Below are 26,400 nucleotides of genomic sequence, written 5' to 3' on the forward strand. Positions count from 1 at the left end.
TAAAAGATCAAGGTTTTTGTCAGCCTGACAGCACGGTCTTATGGAAATTGTCTAGCCTGACCTGCTGGTGTCTGTCTTCTCTTTGCTTGTAGTCCTTCTCCACATCTCCCTAAAGGGTCACTACAGCGAAAAATTGTAAAATTTGAAATGTGTGCAAACAGACAAATAAGTACGTTTTGTTTTGTTTTGTTTTGTTGTTCCAGAGAAAATGAGCCATAAATTACTTTTCTCCTATGTTGCTGTCACTTGCAGTAGGTTGAAGAAATCTGACAGAAGCGACAGGGTTTGGGCTAGTCCATCTCTTTATAGGGGATTCTCAGCAAGGCTTTTATTCTGTATAAAGATATTCACTAAAAATGATTTAAACAATGATGCTGGCTAGCTTCCCTGCTCGCTACAGTTTTTTGGCAGTTGGACAGAGCAACTGCCATTCACTAAGTGCTTTTGAAATATATCCCTGAGAATCCCCTATATAGAGATTGACTAGTCCAAAACCTGTCACTTCTGTCAGATTTTACAATCTACTGTAAGTGACAACAACATAGTAGAAAATTAATTTATGGCTCATTTTACTCTGGAAAAAAACCATACTACTTATTTGTATAGGTTTGCACATATATTAAATTTTAGTTTTACTGTAGTGCCCCTTTAATTTCTTTTTACCACCCTCTCATTCCTGTCCAATGTATTAACTACTTGCTGCATGCCGTGCAGTATAATCACGGCCCTGGAAAAAAGACAGGATGCAGCAGGGCCGTGAAAACAAGTCTGCAGCGGCATGCAGCCGCCGCTCGCTCCCGTTCGCGCGTGCGCGCGCACCGCCGTTACCGCCGCATAGAGGGGAAGTTAATGAATGGGACCGCAGGTCCCATTCATAAATCTAAGTCCCCGATTCAATGAATACCAGCGTCTACGAGACGCCGGCATTCATTGTATCTTCCTGTGTTACACAGCCACGGATTACTTCCGATTCACGTGCTTACGTACGTGAATCGGAAATGACGACTGAGGACATCTTGTGGCCAAAAAGTATATTGCACCAAAATTGCTTTTTATTTAATAAAAATCCCCACACTGACTGATATAATTAACTATTTCCCTCCCACACCCTCCCATAATACCCAAACTTTTTTTTTTATTTATATAAGGGGGGAGGGGGGAATTACATAAAAAAAAAAATATAAGTAGTTACCTTAGGGACTGAACTTTTTAAAAATTGATGTCAAGGCAGTATATTACTATTAATTTTTAATTTATGGGCTTGTAATTAATGATGGACGCAAAACTGAAAAAATGCACCTCTATTTCCAAATGAAATATTGGCGCCATACATTGTACTAGGGAAATTTTTTGAACGTTGCAATAACCGGGACAAAAGGGCACATAAAATGTGTGGCTTTTATCCACAGTAGAATGTTTTATTTTAACACTATAATGGTCAAAAACTGAAAAAGAATGCATTTTATAATTTTTTTTCTTATTATTCATGTTAAAATGCATTTAGGATAAAATTATTCTTGGCATACTGTAACTCCCAAAGAAAGCCTAATTGGTGGCAAGAAAAACAAGATATAGATCATTACGCTGTGATTAGTAGTGATTAAGTTATTGGAAAAAGAAAGGGAGGAGCGCTGACAGGTGAAAATTGCTCTGGTCCACAAGAGAAAAAATGCCTCAGGTGTCAAGTGGTTAAGTAACACTTTTTTTTTATTTATTTTTTCTTCAATTTAGGACTAGGCAATCAAAGATTAGCAGACTCGTGAACCCCTCACACATAAAACGCCATGGCAGAACCTCAGATAATCTCCTTCAGTTTTGCATACAGTTCAGAGAATATACTTGTAAAAGTACTTTTTGGGCATCTCTTTTGACAAGCAATTTTCAGCGAAGGGGAGGTTCCCCCCCCCCCCCCTCCCATTAATGCTCTCGTATGTATAGAGGCTCAGCAAATCTGAATTCAATGCAATTATATTACAGACATGCCTAAATAAACCTTGGTCCCCCCCACCACCACCTCTTTCCAGACAGCTTAGATGGAAAGTCTTCCAGTCTAGATGGGGTCTGCACATGGCTATGGGTATGTGGAAGGGGTCTTCTGGTTAGGACAAGGGTACTCTGGACAGTTTAGGGTTGCCTTTTTATAAAAAGACCAGGTCTAATGGAAAGCCTTGGATTAACCTGTCTGAGCTGAAGACATCTGAAAAGTTTTGATCGTGGGATTTAGAACTTCTGCTCGTGATCTCTCCATTTGTTCAGTCCCACTAATATGTAGAAGGTACCAGACCCAGATTTTTGTGTCAAGACCACCGCTTGAAATCTGCTTGATTGACCAGCCCTGGTGGGATGAGATTAATGTTGGCAAGAGTGGTATTGGTATTTAAAGCAGAATACCGGTACTAGATGTGCTTCTACATTAAGTGGGTGGGAGGCGCCCCAAGATGTGATGTGTGGAAGAGATAATGTAAGCTGGATAAAACATAAATAGTCTTACCTCCAAAGAAGGGGTAGCCCAATAATTTGCAAGCAGAGAGGCGCTCCCTGTTCGCAAATCACTATTATTGAGGCACTTTTGTTTGCTCTGAGGAAGCGGACTCCGATCCATGAAATGCGTCATCATTCAAGTGTCTGGTTTCTATGAAAAAAATATTACTTTATTTGGGCTACCACCTTTTAGAGGTAAGCCTATTTGTTTTATCCGGCTTACATTATCCCTTCCACACATCACATCTTGGGGCGCCTCCTCCCTCCCAGTAATGTCCCACACCAACCCCCTATGCTCGGGGTGTTGGCCATGTATGTTGGTTCCTTTGAACCCTTACACCCATTTTTCTTTTCTTGGAGAGCGACCTACATTTAGACTAAAGAACCCTAGTGAGGATGGGCTTTCCTCACCAGCCGTTACTGTGATTGCTGGTCTTGCAACCTATTCTTGTGAGTATTCTACACATACTGTTGAGTGTCCCGTGCTACACTATCGGGGCTCCTGGTGTCCCTGTTCTAAACTGAGCAGGATATGGATTTTTCCTTTTAAAATACCAGTTGTATGACTCTCCTGCTGATCCTGTGTTTTGAATACTTTTAGCCACAGCCTCTCAACAAGCATGCAGATCAGGTGCTTTGACTGACTGAAGTCAGACTGGATTAGCTGCATACTTGTTTCAGGTTTGTGATTCAGCCACTACTGCAGGTAAAGAGATCAGCAGGACTTCCAGGCAACTGGTATTGTTTAAAATGAAACAGCCATATCCCTCTCAGTTTAGGTTCCCTTTAATTAGCCATGTGGCTAGGCAAAATAGCGGACTCTCCCTTCCTCTCCTGCACACAAAAAAACAATAAAACATTCCTGAGCATGTGCAAACAGTCTAACGCGGCTAAATCCGCGTATAACGCACAGCATGCTTCACTTTCATAGAACGTGCAGCGTTACACTGTAACGCAATGTGGGCACTGTGACCAGCCCATTGATTTTTCATTACTGTGAGTTGGGCTGCGTTACAGGCTGCTCTAACGTGCGCCTGTAACGTCCCACTGTGAAAGCAGCCTAAGTGTTTTCAGAAATGTGATCTGGTGTACTGTGAATTTCTGTTCTCCTCCTTATGCATTTTTGGGGGGCCAGTACAAGAAACTGCTGGTTTCCTTGTGTTGCCTGCAGATGTGTGCATACTGCCTAGTACAAAGCTCAGACATTTACTGACACTAACCCCCTCCTACGCCCAGATAAGTTAAACTTCAGCAAAAAAAAAATTGATATGAACAGGTTTATCTTGTGTCTAACACTCCTGCAGCCATAATAAATATCTTCCCACTGGTTATAATTGAAAAGTGCTGATTTTAATCAGGTGGAGATACACTATCTCAGAGAAAACTGATGTTACTGCTGTTCTACAAACTTTCAACTGCCTATCCTTGTGCAGATAAAATATTTTCTGAACAGTCCATCGACCCTGGAACAGTCCATGTTTTGTATAAACTGTTTCATAATCTCCTGATCCAAGCAAAATGAGAAAACATGCTCCAGATGAAAGTGGAAACTGATTCAGCTATTGTGACACCCAATGTAAAGTAGTTTTCTGTCTCCCTCTACAGGCAGCTGGCTTGCTCTGCAACAAATGTCTGTGCTCTAGTTGTCCAAAGAGTATTTTCTTACAAAAGTTTCAACATGCTGTGTTTAAATATTTCTTCACTATGTATTAAAAAAATAAAATAAAAGAAAACCTCTAGAAAAGCAGCTGCTATATAAAATAATTTTAGATCCTTTTTGCTAACCTGGGTCGTGTCAATGATGGGGCTGCTAAGTAGTTTGTGGGTTAGACGTGCAGCATCCACTACAAGTTTTATAAATTCAGGAGTGTGGTGTTTTTGTTTTTAGTTTTAATTTTTTTTTCCCTCAGTAAGTAAAAATTGGATCCTTACTAAATCCTTTCCCCCCCCCTTTAAATTTGATTTTTACGCCTTCAGACACAGTTGAACATTCAAAGTAATGTTACCTATGCTATGCTCCAGTGAGATAACCGATACTAGAAAAGGCAGATCTTGCCTTGCTTCACACCAGATGCACTGTAAAATTGCATGGCTTTGCATTTAGAGTAATATCAAAGGCTGCTCAGCATAACCAATTACGGTACATGAACAAAATTGGGAAAGCTTAGCGTTCTAATGTAATTTACACTTATAATCAAAATTTCATGTGTAGGCAAGATACTGGCTCTGGCTACACTTTGCTGCAACCCAGATTAACATGGTGATATTTTAACAAACTGATGATCTAGTTTTCTTAGGGCACCCTAATGCAAGGGCCCATTCACACTGGGACGCATTGCATGTATTTTCCAATGCTTTGCTGATCACAGGCGATCAGCAAAGCATTGTATACAATGCATTCCTATAAAATCATTAACACTGCAGCATTTTTAAAGCGATTGTGATGTTTCTCATTCCACTGAATGAGAATCCCAAATTGCTGTACAATCTCTAAATGTAAAATGGTTGTTGCTAGGCAATTGCTATCACTTTTTGGAATTCCAAGTGGGCCCTCATGCACGCTTACAGTAATGGTTCACTGCTTTTTGCATGGATGTCCTCTTTTTGGTAAAAATAAAATAAAAAATAAGTCTCCATTGGGATAAGAGTATGTTGTGCTGCTGGGTCCCTGCCCTATTCCAGCTGATCTTGTCGTCTGGCTGCTCAGTGAATGTCCCCTGCCCAGCCATGCAGTAGCAGCGGTGTTTAACGCCATGCAATTGGCCCTGTATTTCAAGTTCATTGGCAGTTATGTTGCTTGCCAAGAATTCTTGTTCATTAAATGTCTGTCATGGGTGTGGTGAAACTGAGTGGGAAAAATATTTTTTTTCTACGTGCTTCCTCAGACCACACAAAGCAACTTGCAAAGGGATAGATTGTTCATACACTGAATGCCACTAGGAACCCTCTGGACCAGGGTTGTCAAACTTAAATTGGACCGAAATTAAACATTGGGACCAAGTCACAGCCCAGCCTCAATTTCTAGTGGCCATCTCACTCCCCTTTAAACAGTTCCCTTGTATTTAGTGGTTCTCCCTCTCCCCATATGGCTTCCAAAAGATCTAGGTCTTAACCTCTCAGTACAACTTCCCTGGTGGTGTAGAGTGGGCAAAACTATGTGTAGTGGGGAACCCACTTGCAGGCCAGATTTGATGGCTCTGTTGGCCAGATTTGGCTCACTGGCCAGATTTTGACATGTATGCTTTAGACCAGGGATGTCAAACCGGTCCTTCGAGGGCCGAGGTCCTTGCACATTTTTTGACACAGCTCAAATTTAATTGAGGAGTCTGAATCAGGAAAGGTGTGGTCCATCAGGTAGAACACATTCCTCTTTCTCAGTCCATCCTAAAAACTGGCATGGATCTGGCTCTCCAGGCCTGGGGTTTGACATCTGTGTTCTAGACTAATGCAGGTCACAAGGGTTAATGCAGAGGCCAGGGGTGCAGCAATAGCCATAACTGCTATGGGGCCCTGGTGCAGAGGGGGCCCAGGTTCTGCTTGATGTGTTCACTAATAACTTTCCATTGTTTCTCAACCCTCTGTGTATAGTCCTTGGGCTAAGAGACACAGTCAGTGTACACTGCATAGGAATGTAAATTGCCCAATCAGCTCATATTTCTAGATTTGGGACAGGTGGCATTGCTCAAGAGTGGCTAGTTCTGAGGGCCCCATGAAAATTTTGCTATAGGGCCCCATAATTTCTAGCTATTCCACTGGCAGAAGCTCCCTTTTTCTCGCCTCACCCTCTGACTTGATCTGTATTATTGTATTGGTATGACTTTTTGCAGCAGGGCCAGCTATGAGCACTCCAATAATGGGTAACACTTCATTTCTTTTGTTTTATATTTTAGGTTTTGCTCCTATGTAGAGGATAATTGTGCCTCAGTGTTGTCGTCCAGGATAATGTGTGATTAATGAAGATTAGTTTTCAGTGCTGTATGCTGGTGGGTAGGGTGGGCCAGCACATTTATAGATTATCGTATTACTAGCTTTCGGGTGCTATTTATTAATTTGCCTTTAATGTACAGTATAAAGTAGATTACTGAAATCTTGCTCTTCATTGTATTTACATTTATTTTTTTTTATTTTTTCTCAAAGTAACTTTGCATTTATTTAGCTTACAGGAATTCCCATGAATTGCTCAATTAGGATGCAGATCAGCTTACTCGCAATGAAGGTTGATGGAATTGAGTAAGTTTATCCCGGCATTTATTTATGTTTTGTTTGTGTGAGTGTGTACAGGAAAAGCTAAATGATCCAAGCTTTACTCGCTTTAATCCTGTTCGCTAATTATTATGGTGGGAGGAGTTTGTCGACACATGTAGTAAATACTGTATGGCCATCCATTACATTTAAAAAGAGCTGTATCTGGTCTCTGACCCATCATAATTAAAATTTCCTCATCTCATAGACGGGTGTTTTTTTGTTTTCATTTTTATAGTTGTATTTAGTTGTGGTGGTAGTTAATGTGTTGTGATCTTTCTTTTCCTCAGCCAAACTGGAGACATTGCAACTGTCGTCCTGCCAGTGCTGTGGTTCGAAGAGGTGAGTTTTGGCTTGCCAAGGTCTAACTGCTCTTCTGAAATCCAAACTCGCCACACCTCGTCACTGGCTTATGTGGTGCTGAATACATTTGTTCTGAACAGAGCTTCATTGGATCAGAACGATCCAACTGTCACTAACCTGAAATTTTCAGACACTCACTCTGAAAACCTTTGCTAATTTTGAACTCTGGGACCTAAGCTTAAAGGGAACCCGAGATGAGAAATTGGGAGGCTTACATATTTCCTTTTTTAAATGATACACATTGCCTGGCTGTCCTGCTGATCCTCTGAGAGCATGCAGATCAGATGCTGCATGCTTGTTATGTGTGTGATTCAGACAGTACTGCAACCCAAGAGATCAGCAGGACTGCCAGGCAACTGTTTTTTGTTTAAAAGGAAATAAATGTCGGCCTCCATATACCTCTCAATTCAGTTGTCCTTTAAAGCACACCTGACATAAGAGGTATATGAAGGCTGACATATTTTTTTTCCTTTTAAACAATGCAAACTGCCTGGCTGTCTTGCTGATCTGCCTGCAATACTGTTACCCATAGACCCTGAACAAGCATGCTGATCCGGATCTCTGACCGAAGCCTGACTGAATTAGACACATGCTTGTTTCTGGTTTGTGAATCTGACACTACTGCAGCCAAAGGGTGCAACAAGACTGCCAGGCAACTGGTATTGAAAAGAGGTGCGTGTGTGTGTGTGTGTGTGTGTGGGGGGGGGGGGGGGGGTGGGTTGGAGAGATGCCCTCCTGCTTCGTAGGACTTTTGAATCTTCCTGGATTCCTCCTCCTCTTTACTTTGCCGGTTGTCTCTTGCCTGGCTTAACTGTGAGATGCAGTTAGGGTTTGTTGTACCTATCTAGAAAAATGTCCTGGTTTTTCTTCTGAAATCTTTTTTTTATTTATTTTAAAGGTAAAAATCAAATGAATGATTGTATCATGTATGTGCTATCTTTAGGTATAAAGCCACTGCATTAAAATGCTAAAGCCAACAAAAATCAGATGAGATCTGTACTTGGTGATGCGAAAGTTTTGGCACACTGATGTGCAGGGCTGTGGAGTTGGAGTCAAGGAGTCTGAGCAATTTTTTGGGTAACTGGGTTGGTGGTTTCATATACTTTGGAGTCAAATGATTTTTGTACGGACTCCACAGCCCTGCTGACGTGGACTCCGACTTTATGCTTTAGGTTTCAAAATTGGAGGCTCAGAAACTTTTAGCCCCCATTCACACTGGAGCATTTGAAAAAGCTGCTAAAATCACTAGAAAATCGCTGGGGATTGCAAGAGTTTTGAAAAGCGTTACTGTAAGGTAGTGGGTATGGCAGTGTTCACATTTGGCAATTGCCTGCAATTTGTTGGAATCTCGCAAGTGCTGCATGCAGCATTTTTTTTTTTTTTTGTTTTTGTTTCGGGGAGCAATTGCGTTTCAATGTTATATGAGCGATTCACAAAACGCAATCTCTCTAAAATATTTCCTGTACAGGGAAGAATTGCTTTGCCAAATGATAGCGATTTAGCTAGTGTTTTGTGGTTCCCAGTGTGAAGGAGGCCTGTAAAAGCTGGCTGGAAACCATGGCAATGGGTTACAGTTTGGTGCTAAATATAAACAGAATTCTTCTCACTCATATTTGTACAAAATTACATGAAGCTTCCTGCAGACTTTTGAACTAAGGAGCATTCAGGCCAGCAAAGTGAATGTTGGCTTGATAACCCTATGAAATGTAATACATGCTGATCTGCTAAGGCTCTGTTCCCACGAGAGGAGAACGAACTTTTTCTTTGTTCTCCGCTCATTGCTAAGCGGAGTGAGCGGCTCCTATGTTATACGTAGGAGCCGTTTACATTTGTCACGCTGCAACAGATCTGCGGGCAGCACTTCTGTGAAGTCTGCGGTAATCCCGGGCCAGGCGGATGCTTTCCTCCCATAACGCCTATGGGGAAACACATCTGCCCCTGGCTCCAGCCGGATCACTGCAGACCATCAGAAAGGACATTGTACCGTCTGCTCTCCCATTGGCCACACGTAATCCAGCTGCAGGTGAGAACAACCTTACAGTTGGAGCTTGTTTTCTGGAGAGGACAGAATGCTGACTAGCCACTGGCTCCTGTGCCACACTGTCCAATCAGTAGGAAGAGGGTAGAACACTGCCCAGACTGTTTCTGAACTGCCAGGAAGAAATGTTGCGGGCAGAGTTGCCTATACTACATGGCTGGCTGGATGCATTACAAGATTGACAGATAAAACCATTTAATTTTGCCTGCCAAACAGTAACTTACTTTGTACATTTACCAGTCTACCCAGCCCAGATTTCAATGTACACCACTAATCAAATAAGATGAGCCATCTTAAAGAAACTCCAAGACAAATGCCACTAAAGCTCTGATGCTTCCTTCTGCCCCATAAACACATCTAAGACCCATGCCGTCCTCCCGCGGACTGCCGTTCAGCCGCGGTGTGCTCCGTTACAAGGCTCAGTTGATGCCAGTCAGGGTCTACTGCGCATGCGCAGCCCCCCCCCCCCCCGCACATGCGATGTAGACCTGGACTGACATCGCTCAGCTGTTACTGGGGGCGGTAAGGTTGATCAACTAGTGACCCACACTACAACCGCTATCCTATGCAACTCGCCTACACTAATCGATCTAACCAATGTTGTGTCCATGCTCTGAATGCAAAAATCAGTTGGGAGTCGATCAAATAATACGTAATCAGTAGCTGATTTCCTGTGCGATCTATCTGATATCTTGCATCCTGCTCGATTGACTAAGCTGGCCGATTCGACAGATCAGCCACTTTTCATCAATTGGGCATACTGGAACACACTTGATTCCCTCTCTATTATCTCTCGATTCAATAAAATTAGTGAATCAAATGGTCGGTAGAACAGCAAAATCGCTAGATTTATGGGCACCTTTTAAGGGTACTAAATGTATAGCCTGTTAATTGCTTGTACACCTTTTGCATTAACTAAACATCAAAAATAAGCACAGGCCATGAAGCTGAGCTGCCTCTGTTCTGAATCTTGTTTGCAGAGTGGATATCTTGATGGTCCTGTGTATAACACCTACTACAACACTCTGATTGTGCTTCCTATCGTAATGGAATATATGCAGTACATCCTCATCGCGGTGGGGCTGTGTTTCATCCTGATAGCAGCAGTTCTTCCCTTTGTAAAGCAGGTAGGAGATACTGACCCCTCCCTGTTTATTATAGCTTGCACTTTCAACCTCCTTGCATGCCTGCAATGCATTTACTCCTTTTATTGTGGATTTTCCATATGTGGATGCATACAACTTAACTTTCAAAGACTGATGCAAAAACAGAGGGTTGGATGCCAAATTGTAATTCTTACCATGTGAAATCAAATGGAACATTAAAGAGTAACTGTACATTAAAAGGCTTATTCAACTGAGAAATTTGTTCAGTAACCATTGCATAGAAATTAGTCTGGCTGCTATGGTTGAAATCAAAATTTGTACCTAAAATGTTTGTGTATAAGCTTTTTAGATTTCCCAGTGTATTACCTTTTGCCATATGTCATTTGATTTCAGTGAAAATGTATTTTAAAATCTATAAGGGAAGGTCTGGGGTCATTAAAAAAAACTAGAATCCACTTACGTGAGTCTTCCTTCAGCCCCTGGCTACCATCCTGTGCCCTTGCTGCAGCTATGGTGGCTCCCGGTCCCCTCCTTGCCAAGTTGGCATCTATTACACTTCAGCATGCAGCCACACGGACGTCATCCGGACTGTACTGCGCCTGGGCAGTACAGTCCAGATGACGTCAGTGCAACTCAGTGAGCCGCAAGCTGAAGTGCAGTAGGCATCTTGTACCGGCGAGGGCACAGAATGGCTGCAAGGGGCTGGAGGAAGCCCCAAGTAAGGAGGGGGGGGGGGGAAATGTGGTTTTTTGTTTTTTCAATCACCTCCTCGGACTTTCCCTTTAATAGCTTCAAATCACAAACCCTATTGCATGCGGTAAGGCAGGAAACTGATTTTTACCAAACATTTTGTGACCGGTCAAATCATAAAGGCTGTTACCACATGGAAAACAGTAATTTACCTCACTAATCGGTAATTTCAGACTTTTGTGACGCAAGTACCTCATAAATGTGAATTCGCGGAGAATAGGACATGCTATAAAACAAGTGAGATGTTTGGTAATTTACCTGCAGCTCAATGCTGGAGGTAAATTCCGAGCGACCATTTGGAAGGGTATAGAAGGTAGGAAACCGTACAGAGGAAAGGTGAAAAATAACAATTTCCCTAATTGGGAAGCCGCGGCGTCTCACTCAGGGGTGGCGGTACAGCGACTTTCGGTTTGCCATCCCTGCAAGGGGACATGAAGAAGTGGCGGCTAGGCGACCCTGGGCCAGATGAAATGCTGAGCTAAATCGGGATCGGAGCGCCGCATTTGCGCAATTGACTGTGAACGCGTGATGCTAAACTCTCCCATTCAAGCGGGAGCATTTAGCCGATGTGTCCCGAACACTTGGCGGTAAACGTGTGAATCAGCCCTAACAGTGCGGTTCATAAATGCAAGATGCTGCTCTCCTCCACCCCCATCTCCCTGTCCCCATGTGCCACAGACTCCTTCCGCCACAATCCGCTCAGTGCAGCCTGGACTCCAGTGCAGTTTATCCCTGTCTGGTAAGCCATGCTCATCGGGCTGCTGATTACTGTATTTTTTTGGACCATATAACAAAGTTTTATTCCTCCAAACATGGGGGGGGGGGGGGTGGGAGTCAATGCGTCTTATGGTCCGAATGCTACGTGCCATGTGTCGTTTCCCAAACCCCCCCCCCCCCCCCCATTGGAATCCCACCGACATGTATGTGCTCCCTGTGTCCTGTCGCCCTCCGTCTTATTCTGTTCCTGTGGTCCATCTCACAGCCAAGCTCCATCTACCTTCACTTCGGCGACATGGGGAGCGCATAATTGCTGGCGTAGACACGGGCAGCACATAATTGCTGGCAGGGATACAGAGGACACCTATTTGCCTGGGGGCACCTAAGAGGACACAGGGAGGCAGAAAAGTACCCAAGGGAGATGCAACAGGTACAAAGGGGACGCAAGAGGTACAAAAGGGGCGTAATGGGGGGGCGGGGGGGGGGGGAGAAGATCCATAAGATGCCCCTGCACCATGGACGCTCTAGGTTTTTGTTTTAGTTTTTCTGTTTTTTGTCCTGTAAACCTAGTTATGGTCTTATGGTCCAAAAAATATGGTTACATTACTTATATGCTGTCCAGTAGTGTATAGGCACCAATTGAGTGACTACTAGGACATGACTCCTCCTCCTATTGGCTGTCTCCTTTCCCTGTCAATTTTACCACATGACTGTTTACTAGTTACCAACAGCTGCTGTCTTAAAGAAAACCTGAACTGAAAATGTAAGTCAAAATAAACATATACAAGTCATACTTGCCTCCTGTGTAGTCTACTCCTCAATCTCCTTTTCCTCTTCTGTATCCTGTTTGTCCACTGTGATCAATGGAATTCTCAGTCCTCCATTTTGAAAATGGCCATTACACCATAACAGCTTTCTGGTAAGCACACAGTTACAACTGTAACATCGTCCACTTGAGCCATAGGGAAACATGGACATTTCAGTTCTCCTCTCAGCTGTAACTGACAGCAACTGATATATTTCAGTTCTGACAAAATGTTGTCGGAACTGGAAGGGATCATTGTCAGAAGAAAATGGTGAGCTTCTGAGAGGAACTGATGGCAAAGTAACTGTAATGTTCATTTGAAGTTACCTCATGTGTTTGTTTAAAATTTTACGCAGTACAGGTTCCCTTTAAATCCCAAACATTTTATTTATTACTGAATTTATTAAGCGTTGGTAATAATAATAATTGAGGTATTTACCTCACAAATCGGCAGTTTTTACTTTTCCATGCTGCTTTAATGCATTGACATTTAACCTGATGTTTGGTAAAATCAGCTGATTCCTGCTTGTGAATGGAGCCCAATGTGTTGCATGCTAAAAGTATACCTGTTGCTAAGCAAACTGTCACATTAGTAGTTGCTGGTTCGGTCATGGCTGCTACTCAGACCATTCTGAACCAAATGGAATTTTATGGGCTAATGGTGTCAACTGGTCCATCACATATATTTTTTTTTTTTTTTTCTTCCAAACTACTTTTTTTTTTCTTCCAAACTACTTTTTTTTTTCTTCCAAACTACTTTTTTTTTTTTTTATATATTTTGCCAACTCTGCTCGGGGAGATCGTACTATCCTATCTAGTAGTGAAATCTGTGTACTCCTATCACACTATCAGCCCAATCCAATTCACTTTTTCGCTGAAGTTTCACCTAGGAGATACTTTTTCAATTGCAGAGTGCTAAAAAGTTAATTTTTTTAAGTACTAAAGTAGGGGAGAAAGGACTGCCAGTATTTTCTTGCTTGCTGGTAGCTTAAATGGCATTTTATTGATCAGGTGTGAGAAAATCACCCAGGAAAAATAACTGAGAAAGTGAATGTGATCTGGCCCAATGTGCTTGTATTGGGGTAAAAATGAAGCCGTGGCAAAAAGTCGCATAGCGTGTTAAACATGCAATGCAACCATACAGTATAATGAAAATATACTTCCATTGCCACTGTGGACTTGCACATTGTCCGGGAAATGCACAACCTGCTGTGCATTACTCTGACAGGATCCACCACACCTGACGTGACTGTACCATAAAATATTATAGTGTTGGGATGCAATAATATTGCCTGTTGCAATACTATTGCCTGTTGCAACAGACTGCTATGGATTTGGTGTGAAAATGAAAGTGTTACAGAATCCTAATTTACATCGCAGCAAAAAATCAACCTACTGTAAAACCCAATAACCTAGCGATGTTAACCTTGCAACATACAATGCATAGTGTCCTAATTGGACATTTAAAAAAAAGCCTTTAAAAGGACTTTCATGAAAGTGCATGACCTTTTACAATCCATGGTTACAAATTCTTCACACTTCAAATGACTTCTTTAAATGTATTGCATTTTTCTAAAATATGGTGCAGAGATAAGAAACTGAAAGCCAGAGCTTCTTTCGTACCCGGTTTTGACCACTTGGCTCTTCAAAATTACCATTGCAAAGCCATGTATAAACTTGCAGTGAGACCCATCCTTGCCAATCTCTGATCTCCATGCCCATTTGGACATAAGTTACACAATTAACTTCTTACTGTTGAAACTGCCTCCAGTAGTTGGAGAAAATATTATGCTACTAATTCTTGTAAACCTCTGTGAAGGTAAATCTCTATTCCTTGCCAGCTACATTAACAGTTGAGCCATTTCATACAGCTGTGCTTACTCACTTTCCACCAAACCGTTATGTAATATTTTTTGTAGGATCCCCAGAATATAAGACTATAATATTGAAGCACTCAGGTGGAAGGTTTTGTTTTTGTTTTTTTGCTTGCCTTGTTTTCTACTAAAGTTTTACATTTAAATAATCTAGATTCTGTACAATATACCGTATTTTTCGGACCATAAGACGCTCCGGACCATAAGACGCACGTAGGTTTAGAGGACAAAAACCAGGGAAAAAACAAAGCCTGGTGCATCCATGGTGAGGGGCATCTTGTGGAGCATCACCCTGCCCATCCCCAAACTTTCCCCATCTCCTAATCTACATTAACCAGCTAAAGTAACCCCTGCGGCTACTCCAGCTAAAGCATCTCCCACTGCCCCCACTAGCTACACTAACCCACACATTCACTGCAGCCTCAGCCCATTCCAGCCTCACCAGCAGCCCCCATTCACTGCATCTCCAGCCCATCCTACCCTTGCCAACAGCCATTCATCTGTCTCCTTTCCAAATAGACTATTACCCCCTATACAGCAGCACTACCTCCATCTACCTGGTACCCACCATAAACCAAAAGCCTAAACATCCCCTCCTCCACTCACTTCCTGATCATTCCATTACAAAGCATCACCTCCCTCCATCACACAGTGTTTTATTTCTGAACTCAGGCCCCCACATATGCCACTACCCCTCTTCTCACACAGTGGGCTCTATTCATAAAACCTTACCGCAAGTTTTCCGCTCAAAACAGCGGATTTTCCCGTCCATTTAGCAAAGTGGGCATTCATAAAAGCTGTTCCCGCATGAAAATCTACAATCCCCCAGCAGAGTGAAAAAATTCCGCCTTCTCCAGTGTTTTTCTAGATTTATCTAGAAAAAAGTAACAAAATGGCCATTCATAAAGATTAGAGGAAGCGGTATGTGGACGGGAAATACCGCTTCCTCTGATTTTGCGGATTACATACAAGTGAATGGGACAGACCTCCCAGAGAGAGCAGTGCACGGAGGGACTCTGCCGGCTGAAGTGTTTCCGCATGCCTTCCGACAGCTTACCGCCAGCTTTCAGCGGGAGATCTCCGCACTTGCATCGCAGCTGGCTAGATTTTTATGAATGACCACCCAGAAGTCTAAAATACCGCTGCGGTATTTTCCCTCCAGGAGTTTTTTCGCCACAGATGTTTTATGAATAGAGCCCAGTGCCTCCCCTCCCCCACATACTATAAGGAACCCCACACACCGGCACCATGCATGCATGTATAGGTGGCTCAGTTCAGACCGCAACAGCTTACCCACAGAGAGATAAAAAGCTTACCCTTTGCAGAGCTGACCTGGCTCTTCCAATAGCCGTGGTTTCTCTGCCTGTGGGTCCCTTCCTCCAATGGACACCCGATATGCCAGTGCTCGCAACGATCCCCTCACCTCCCTGCGTCTCTGCTCCACATGCTGCGCGCAGGGAAGTTGTGTCATGCTTGCCCCAGGCTGGCATCGCTGCACGCTGGGAAGGGCTGTATCAGCGCAGAAGCCATTGGGCAGCCGTGATCGGCAGATCGCCGCACGCTGGGAAGGGCTGTATCAGTAAGGACATCGGGTGTCCTGCGGTCTCTCATATCAGACGTAGCAGAATCTTCTAACTTCAGCATAGGAGCCATTGGGCAGCCGTGATCGGCAGAATCCCCCGCGCTGAGTCGCCACTAAACAAGTTCCTTCATCCCCGCTCTGCATTAACTTTCATTGCCGTTCTATTGGCTGTGATGGTCTCTCCGGCGGGATAACAGCTGTGTCTGCGGGCCAATCACTGCACTCGCTTGCGCAAGCGAGTGCAGTGATTGGCCCGCAAACACAGCTTTTGTCCCACCGGAGAGACCATCGCAGCCAATAGAATAACGGCAATGAAAGTTACAATTGCAGAGCGGGGATGAAGGAACTTGTTTAGTGGCGACTCAGCGCGGGGGATTCTGCCGATCACGGCTGCCCAATGGCTCCTATGCTGAAGTTAGAAGATTCTGCTACGTCTGATATGAGAGACCGCAGGACACCCGATGTCCTTACTGATACAGCCCTTCCCAGCGTGCGGCGATCTGCCGATCACGGCTGCCCAATGGCTTCTGCGCTGAGGTTAGAAGATTCCTCTACAACTAAGATGCGAGACCGCAGGACACCGCAGCCCATGGTCACATGATGGGAATACCGGGGTAACTAGCCGCGCAGTGCAATGCATCTGGAGCTTGTTGGAGAGCGGAGATATGAAGTGCAGATCTCTCTCCTGCTCGCACAGCTCTGCTGCTGCCACTTTGGCCGCCTCGCTCATTCCGCACTGCATGACTTTGATGTCATATTCGGACCACAAGACGCAGTCACTTTTTCACCCCACTTTTGGGGAAGAAAAAGTGCGTCTTATGGTCCGAAAAATACGGGAATCTGTTGTAGTGGTCATTGATGAACTTTAACCTTTATATTCTAGATACTGTATATAACCTAAATCAACATGACATTTTTTTTTTCCAGTTGCCATTCTGCTATGGAAGCCTTTAACAAATCTAATCTTTTAAAACGCACATCCTTGTGTTTTAAAAGCAAGTTACCTGACAGAAGTAATATGTACTGTCATTTATTCATAATTTCATAATTGTTAAATGGTACTTAAGGCCTTAAACGTTCTTCATCATACTCTTCTGTTACTCATGGTCATTTAATTTGTCTTGTTCCATCAACATTCTAATCACTGTATATCTGCTGTGTTTCACTCACTTGTATGTGTTTGTTTGTTTTTACAGTCTTGTTTGAATCGATGGCTGATGCTTGTCTGTAAGGCAGATTTTGTATTTCAGGCTTGAATTGCTTCCCACACAGCACAGAATGAAATCAGTCCACCACTATACTAAACATACTAATGTTTCTCCATCCTAGATTTGGTTGATTATTCCAATATACAGTGAAAATGATTGATTCAAACAACTCAAATCCAATCATGAATAACCTCAGATAATTCAAAAAAAAATATTAAATATACAATTTTATTTAAAAAAAAAAGTTTAAACCAGTTTTGTTTTACATAAGGACATTTTATCTCAAATATGTGATGGCACTTGTCCCCCTCATTTCAACAGAATGTGGTGGTCTTTGTTGTTCATGGACATTTATTCAATATTTAAAGGGACACCTGTTGCCTGTGGCACCTATGTCTTTGCCAACCAGACACTTTCTGTGCAGTGACAATGAGTTTTCAGAAAACCATTTTATCCTCCAGGCCCTTTGTAGAAGTGGAAATTCCCAGTAATCAAGAAAAAGCCATAAAACCCATGTATAACACAAAGTAACTTCATACAAAAAATGTTGACATGCTCATATATATATTTTTTTTTGGTACATACAAAGAAAGCACGCTAAAAACTGAAATGGTTTGCCATTGGCCCTCGTATATAAAGCAAAACTGAATGTACTGAGCTGTTATCAACTAAAAAGAATTTCCCTTTTTAAAGGCATACTTTAGGAGCGTTGTCTCTGGGGGGTGGGGGACAAGTGGCCACTTCTATGGCTGCTGACAAAAAAATTCAGATACATTCCAGATTACTGCTTCTGCTCATTCCCTGCTCCCATATAGGAACCTATGCACTTGTCTGCAGCATCCTTTGAAAGTATATGCCCCATACACATTTGTATCCTGTACACCTGTGACAGCCAGAGCCACACACAGCCTAGGAGCTGAGTGGGGAGAAAAAGGCCACATGAGACGACTGAATTGTCAAGCTGAGCAGCCATAATGAATTCTGGTTGCCTAAGACTTGCCTATCCCTTTAAATGAGGAAACGAATATATTTAAAGCACCATATTAAACTACTGTGGAAGTGGCATCCTTAGTCCTCATCTTTTCAGGAAAACACACCAGAATGATTAACCACTTTACCCCCCAGTGCTAAATTTCTCCGTCCCTCTGCGCACCGCTTCACCCCCAGGGACGGAGAAAGGCGCACTTGTTTGTTTACTGGCTGGGAGTGGGCGGGGACCTCGTGCACACACTCCAGCCAGCCAGCCAGCACAGCAGGTGACTAATTGGATGTTAGGAACAAGCGTCCCTAAATCCAATTAGACGCGCCGATTGCGGACACAATGGAGACTGCTTCAAACAGAAGCAGTCTCCATTGATAACAAAGAAATGTAAACAAACGTGCAGCGCGCGATCGCGCGCCCCCGCGACCCGCGCGTGCACGCACACACCCCCGCTCTGCAGTGCAATGATTGGTTATGGGGACCCCAGTCCCCAATAACCAATCATATCACAGTAAAAAATCAATGGAAGCAGCGCTGCAATGTACAAATCGCGCTGGTGCTTCAGGGGTAAAACCCCTCCGTTGTGAAGTGGTTAAAGAGAGATTCTAACCATACTTTAGATTTGTCCACCTTGGAGCTGCACTTGACTCTCAATGTGTATTTGCTTTTGCAGGGCAATAATGAAGGTCAGAGATTACCGTAGATAAAGTAGATCTGTATGACCATTTTTGTTGCTCTGCAAAAAAAAAAACCAATGCATTCATCTGTGCAAAACAAGTCTACACCTTATGTACCTTTTTTAAGAACTTGAGGAATTATAGTTTTTTTGGGTGTGTGTGAGTAGCTAAGGGGGGGGGGGGGGGGGCCTTATTACGCTTGGTAAGCATCCTTATTTTACTTTAAAGATCCTTTGAATTGTATTCTTGCACTTGGAGGCAATAGCAAACTAAATACTCAATTTGCTCTTAATCAGTGTTTCTCTGAAATTAGACCTGTGATAATTCATAATGCCACTACCCTTTATTTATTTTTACCCCTTATAGTTGGCAGAATCTGACCTTCATATACAACCACAATTGCAGTAATTTTGCAATCAGCTTAATTGATAAACAAAAATTCCAATTTTAATTCAAAGACCATAATGCACTTAATTAAAAAAAAAAAACTTTCTAAATTCCTAAATATTTATGTAGCCCCATCTGTGACTGACAGATGGGCATTTTCACATTTTACATTTTTGCAGTTGACTTGTTTCTATTTACCCTTCACCTGAAATGACAAATAAGCGTAATTATTTTTTTAGGAAAAGGTCTTCTTATTTGGGAATAGTAATAAAAAGTTTGATGAAAATCTTGAGATCAGTAAAGCCCAAACAGAAAAGTTGACCTCCTCTTCTAACGGAGCAGTGCTACAGGAAGCCAAATTATAGGTGCGTACAAGGTAAAAAAGTGGCAGTTGTTTTCATTTAAGTATACTTAGAGGCTACATTCACAGTGGGATGTTGCGGTGCTGCATTATAAACGCTTATAAACTCTTATAATGCAGCTTACCGCACTGCAATGATAAGCCTATGGGACGTTCACAGTGCGATGTTAGCGTCACATTGTAACGTGTAGCATTATGGTAGCGCAGTGCATTACCTCTAAATGCACATTACCAGCTGCAGAGAAGCATACTTTTCATTGCCTGTATTCTTTACTGTACCTACTGTATGCAACGGTAATGCAGCATTGTGTTACTGACTTTTTATTTATTGTTTTGTAATGCTGCGTTGTGACTTTAACGTCTCATTACAACGCATCGTCCCACTGTGATTAAGCCCAGATGTTTATTTTTTTGGTTTTTTTGGGCAAAATATATTTTTCAAATCTTATTTTTTTTTTCTTTCTGTATTACCAAATGTCTTTATTGTAAAATTAATGAACATGGTGCTGGATAAAGGCATCTGGAACTAATACTTAGCGCTAAACTAAGTCACGCTTATTGCATGCTTTGCTGACTACTGACTCTGTGCTTGGATGAGTTACTGTCTAGTGGTTCTTGTTGATGAAAATTAAACAAAGGGGGCCAACATGAAATATATGGCATAAATGTGACCTAGAAGGTAATCACTTTTATTAGGTTGAGAATTGAAGTTTGAGCACCTCGATCATTTTTTTTTTTTTTTTGTGGGGAGTAGGGGTTTAGTAAAGACCATTTGTCCATCTTTGCAGCCTGTAATGTTCTTCTTTCCTGATGAAGACTGTGAATGGTCATCTGTTGGGGCTGGTTCACACCAAGAGCGGTTTTGAGTGCTTTCCACCTTTTGAAAAGCACTTGGCTAATGCAGCCCTATGAGGGTGTTCCCACAGCTGCATTCTTTTTGGAGCAATTCAGCTTTAAAGGAATGGGCAAAAAATGCATTTTCATTCTAAAATCGCTCTGTTTTTGCAAAATCGCAATCGATGAGCCCTAGAGATTGCAATTTTGTGGTGTGAACCAGGTCTGTGTTTTTCCAAGATTGCTTAAAAGGAAGTGTGTGATCCCTGCTGTAAGAGGTCTTTGGCTTCACGAGACCAGTTTTCCACAACCATTCTGCTAAATGCAGAGTTCTTAGTTATCAAGACTGGAATTAAAACAGTCAGGTGGCTGCTTTCATGAAAATGCGTGTCCACGTAAGATACAACTGCTATATTGGTGAATTTTGTTAGATCTGCCGTAGATAGAGTATGGTATTTTGTATGGACGTAATCTAACCACTTATAGGACAAAAAAAATCCTAATCACTCCATGTAGCTTTTGAGGATTATGAATGTGGGGGGCTGTAGTGGATGGAAGAGGTTTTGCATGTCACTTGATAATCCTAATGCAATACAGTCACAGTTTGTATCTACATAGGTGAGATTACTTTGCATTCTTATCTATGGATTCAGGCACTTTCACGTTTTGAGTAGCTTAAAACTTCTTTGTAGTACACCAGTTTATCGAATGTCATGTTCACAGTAAGTCATTAACTATGTTCTGGGCTATGAACAGTTGTGAATTCCTACAGCTGGAAATAAAGCAGGATTTCACATTGTATACAGCTACTGTTATTACAGAATTTCACTTTGAAGCAGTGAAATAACACAACAGGTTACGCTATTATGGTATGATCAGGTAGCTGCAACCTGAACCCTGGTATTCAGCAGTGACTTGTGGAATCATTACTGAGTACTCATATTTGCAAAACTGAGGCTTTTTTTATGTTTTTGACTTTTTATGGAGTTTTGGGGCAGGGTAGAACAGGATAGCACAGATTTCCCTGGTGGACTGTATAAACGTAAAATACACCTTAGGATGGCTTATTAAAGTGCAAGTGTCACAAAGCTTATATGCTAGTCCAATTTCATTCATTCATGGAGTATTTTTTTGTTTTTTTAAATTTGATTTCTGTACATGAATGTAGATTTCAAATTAAATGTAATACCTTTTTTTACGCTCAGGTGAATGAAATATGGACTGAATGCTTTGCTAAAAAGACAACTTAATTTTACTAACCTATTAAACAGCACTAACCAACAAATGGTTTATATTGCTACTTATTTGTATTGTTTGCCATGCATTTTTCTACATACCACCTTGTTCCATACAATATTCAGCACATCACTGCCATCCACATCATTCCTTCATTGTGTCCAAAAAAAGCAAAGTACTTTCAGTGGAAACTAGTTGGATTACAATAAAATTGTTGCTAAACATATGAAGTGAGTTTGTAATCTGCATACAGAGGACAAAATGGCTGCCACAGCAACACCAGGATGGTTTTCCAACCTATTTTGTCAGTGATGTGCACTGCTAGACACATACACTTATAAATGCCAACCAACAAAATCCTTAGTTCATCAGCCAATCCGATTTTTACAATTCTCCATTGGTCAAATTCCGGTATACTTTTCTCCATTAGTGAATTACTGATGACATTTCTTTGTTTGTTAGAATTCCGAGACCATCCTGCAAGATACAGGTGAGACTGAATCCCATCAAGATTCCGAAGCTGCAAAACTACTCAGAGGCAGATGATACTTCACCTGAAACCTAATACATTGCTGCCTAACTTAATGGACCCTTTTGGAATACCTGCTTCAGAGGGACAGTTTTAATCACTTAAGCTTGTTTGGGTTCCAGATGATGTCACTAGACAATGCAGTTCAGCTTTCTGCACAAAAATGTCAAGTTTTTGAAAATAAGATGAAAACCAAATATCGTTCATGACCGAAGAGTGTGTTTGACATAGTTTGGATGACTACTATCTGCCAATCGGACATTGAGTTTGAGGGAAAAATGTATTCTAGAGGTTTCAGAAATCTAAACCTCAGGGAAATGGCCGAAAGACCAATAACCCTGACCTTGTAGAGTAAAGTGGATTTCCGTTGTAACCTATGATGTTGGTGTGCAAGGCTTGCTGCATACTACAACCAGTCTTTCCCCTTCCTCAGGCTCAAGTCCTTAATCACAGTTCTTCATTTCAAAACCCATAATGCCAATAGTCCTAGGCATGGAAGTTCACCCAGGTAATTTGCGGTTTCCTGTACAGGGACTCTGACATTAATGGAATGAGCAGGAATCTTCTTGTGAATGTTTGATTCAGAATCTTGCAGTTTGGTCAGTAATACGGTTTGGATTCCCATTAGGGCTGTGTTTTTGTTTTGTTTTTCTGATTCAATTTAAACAAATGATCATTGCTACCTTAACAGTTGTAGAATTCCATAGACCCAATTTCAACAGAATATATGTATATTACGTAATGCTGAGGGCGTCTACTGTGACCAACACTGGACCAAAAGCACTAAATGGAGGACGAAGTAGACTTGTGAGGTATTCATTCTGCTTAGCATTCCATAAGTACAGTATTACATGAAACACTGACTTGTAGCACGTTTGTATACTTATAAGTAAGGTTAAAATGTCTCAATGGGACCATTATCAGTAACTCAACATCCTTGTATTATTGGCCTTAGCAACTCTTTAAGATACTGGCATCTCACCCCAGGTTGTTCAGTAAAAGATCAGAGAGAAAACCATGATGCTAAAATAACTGCCATGTGTGCGAATCCCTTCTTAGGAAAAGAGAGCTGAAAGGTCCTGTGTCCTTGTAAGCTTCTTATCCACTCTATCCAGATCTTTCTCTACACTTCAGCACACAAAGCAGCAGATGTTAGGGGGAGAATAGCTAGCCGAGTCATGCTTCTATCTTAAACAGGACAAAATAAAATGCAAGCATGTATTTCTCTACTGTACAAAATCCCATGTCAGACATTTTACTACACTTACGTGCAATGCTTGGTATACGCGAAACCATTTTCTCTCAGACTGGTCAAAATGATCATTTCCAGCATGACCAATCCGCTCCCAATGAATAGCTGGATCGATTTTCAGATCACTACTGCACAAAATCAATCCAGTTATCACTTGGGAGCAGATTGGACCTGTCCAAAATGATTGTTTCGACCCATCGATCTGAGGGAAAATTGCACAGTCTATGCCTAGCAATAAGTGCACTAGCACCTTAAACCATGGAAAGTCCTGCAATGCTGGAAAATTTCCATCTTACAATCCAAAGTAGTAAAGGACTTATTTGAGAAACTGCTCAATGCACTTCAAAGAATTCATCATAAATGGCATACGCTATGATGCATTTTAGATCCATGATATATAGCTGAATAGTAGAGCGGTTAATTTTACCAGATGTTTAACTGTCAGTGTTCATCCTTTAAGTGTGTTTATCAGACGGGAAAAGCTGCCTTGCCAGGAAATTTTTTTTTGTTTTTTTTTTTGCCTAATATTCTAATGGTGGCCACTAATGATCCAGTCTTTTTCATCCAAGCTTACCATGTCTATGTAATATAAGGGAATTGCCTATAGTATCTATTGAATATATTCACTGTTTACTCTTCTAGTACATAGATTTGGTAAGATTGGATCATTAGTGGCCCTCTTTAGGCCCTTGTACAGTATCTTATTCCAGGTTGATCACTACTTACTGTCCAATAGCTTTCTCTCCAGTTTAGTGTTAGTACAGGATCAGGAATGGCTGTATTTTAATTGGACACGCTTAAAGGAGAACTGTAGTGAGAGGGATATGGAGGCTGCCATATTTATTTCCTTTTAAGCAATACCAGTTGCCTGGCAGCCTTGATGGTCTATTTGCCTAAAGAAGTGTCTGAATCACACCAGAAACCAGCATGCAGCTAATCTTGTCATATCTGTCTAAATTTGTCAGAAACACCTGATCTGCTGCATGCTTGTTCAGGGCCTATGGCTGAAAGTATTAGAGGCAGAGGATTAGCTGAATAGCCAGGCAACTGGTGTTGCTTAAAAGGAAATAAATATGGCAGCCTCCATATATCTCTCATTAGTTCTCCTTTAACTTTGTGACACAGTTGTGCTGATCCAGCACAGGTATTAATTGCACCTCTTCAGTAATAGTACTGGGGAAAAACCACTCAGGGTGAGAAGTGTGCCAAAATCCTTAAGCTGCAACAGACTTATATTATGCAGTGCAGGTGCTGTAGATGCATATGGGTGCTTACCTCCCAGTAGACACCATAGAACCTCCATGTTTTCTAGGGCAGCTGGGAAACTTGCTATTCTAAGTCCATTCAAGAACTTGGTTTCGTTTGAGCTTTAACGTTTTTTCAGGTCTAACATTTATCTAATGAAGTACCCCCCTTCTTTGGACTACAGTTTAATCCCAAACATAATTTTAATAAAAATCAAAGTGGGGAATGAAAGGTAGGCATACACTATTCAGTTTGTGGTGGGTCAGGTGGACTGTATCTAAACTATATTGACCACTTGCCTGGCCTACTACATTGCACCACCAGAGAAGATTTCACCAAGCATGTTCTCTTATGGATACTGCAAGCTTTCTGCTGTATAATGCAGTACGACGTATTGATATTCTCTCATATATCCTGTTCTATTGCAGATATGTTCTGTTCCATATATCTTCTTGGGAAGGAATGGTAGTCTGGGGATGTAGGGGTTCTTCATTTTGGATCTGAAAAACAAAACTGTAACTGTTAAACAAAAATGACATTTGTAATCGTGTGGTGCTTTTCATTCTAGTCCTATAAAATAACAAAAACCAAAGGCTTGATAGCATCCCACTGTAAGCCATTCTGCTTGGCTCTTAGTTACCTTTTTACTTATGCAAAGTTCAGGTTGCATAAAGTAAAGGCAAAGCCCATACAGAACTGCTGTTTCTTTTAGTTTTGACACCGATTTGGTAAAGCCACTGTAATGGCTTCTTCCATGCTATCAGAAGTAAGGTGGAGTCTTCTCTGCCTTATTCCTGGCTCCAGCCTGCCACTCCTGGAGTTTCTTCTCTCCACCCCAGCATAAAGTGGACAATGAAATGGTCACAAGAGAACAACACCTCTTACCAGTGAGTTACAGCAGTGACTTCAACACGCCATTGTTCTCTGACACTAATACATATGGATGTTCTCTGCCTTTTTAAAAAATGACTGGATTCAAAGCATCTCAACCGCACCTGTGTTACTACATCTGTTTACATGCTGTGCACAGAACGAGTGTGAATATTGTAGCGAATTACAGACTCCTGGTGCCTTTTTTATATCGATCTGAAAGTAATTTATAAACTGTAAGCCATGTAAATTCTGTATGTATAATTCATACATGTGTATATGTGATTGAATATATTGTGTATACAAATATATTTTATTGACAGTACCCACTTTATAAAATTGACTTGTCAAGCCACACAAGGGGCTTTTGCTACTTTTTTATGTGCTTAGAAAAAATGGTGTTCTAGTGAGGCCTGATATTGAATGAATGAACATGTCTGTCTGTCTTCTAGTATGGAGATGGATTTTGTTTGCCATTTAGATTAGGTTTAAGACAACCTCTCGAATGCTCTGCCATTTTCTATTGGAAGTTGAACTTCAAGAAAACCGCTAATTATACCACTGAAATACAGTGCACATTTGTGAATGTTTTACCTGCCAAAATGATTTTTTAATCTACCCAGCCAGTCCTGTTGAAACCCCTACTCAGGGAAGCCAGACGTGGGGCTCCTAGTGATCTAAAACAGGCTTAGAATGTCCACAAAAAAATTACAGCAAATAAGTAAAAACAATTTTAGATTTTCCCAAGTTGTTGTTACAGGTGTTATTATTCTATTTAGAAGCTGTTCATTAGGTCTTGGTTCATATTTTTCACTACTTGTCTTGAGATTTTACAGGAAGTTAGCAAGTTGAAGCTGACCC

General features: G+C 41.7%; 1 protein-coding gene across 2 annotated transcripts in view; it reads left to right on the forward strand.

Annotated features, from left to right (window-relative positions):
- SCARB1 (scavenger receptor class B member 1) overlaps window positions 1–26,110 on the forward strand; it is a 185,187-nt gene extending 159,077 nt beyond the window's left edge. Inside the window, exons 9-13 of one of the 2 annotated variants that reach the window (XM_068243865.1) lie at window positions 6,638–6,711; window positions 7,014–7,065; window positions 10,105–10,251; window positions 19,452–19,577; window positions 22,106–22,191. In XM_068243865.1, the coding sequence (XP_068099966.1) occupies window positions 6,638–6,711; window positions 7,014–7,065; window positions 10,105–10,251; window positions 19,452–19,577 (399 nt within the window). In that variant the 3' untranslated portion in view covers window positions 22,106–22,191. Of the gene's footprint in view, window positions 1–6,637; window positions 6,712–7,013; window positions 7,066–10,104; window positions 10,252–19,451; window positions 19,578–22,105 lie in introns of both variants that reach the window. The other variant, XM_068243872.1, reaches the window with a different exon arrangement.
- Window positions 26,111–26,400: the final 290 nt, after the last annotated feature.

Source organism: Hyperolius riggenbachi, chromosome 1 (genome assembly GCF_040937935.1).
Source record: "Hyperolius riggenbachi isolate aHypRig1 chromosome 1, aHypRig1.pri, whole genome shotgun sequence".
Taxonomy (NCBI): Eukaryota; Metazoa; Chordata; class Amphibia; order Anura; family Hyperoliidae; genus Hyperolius; species Hyperolius riggenbachi.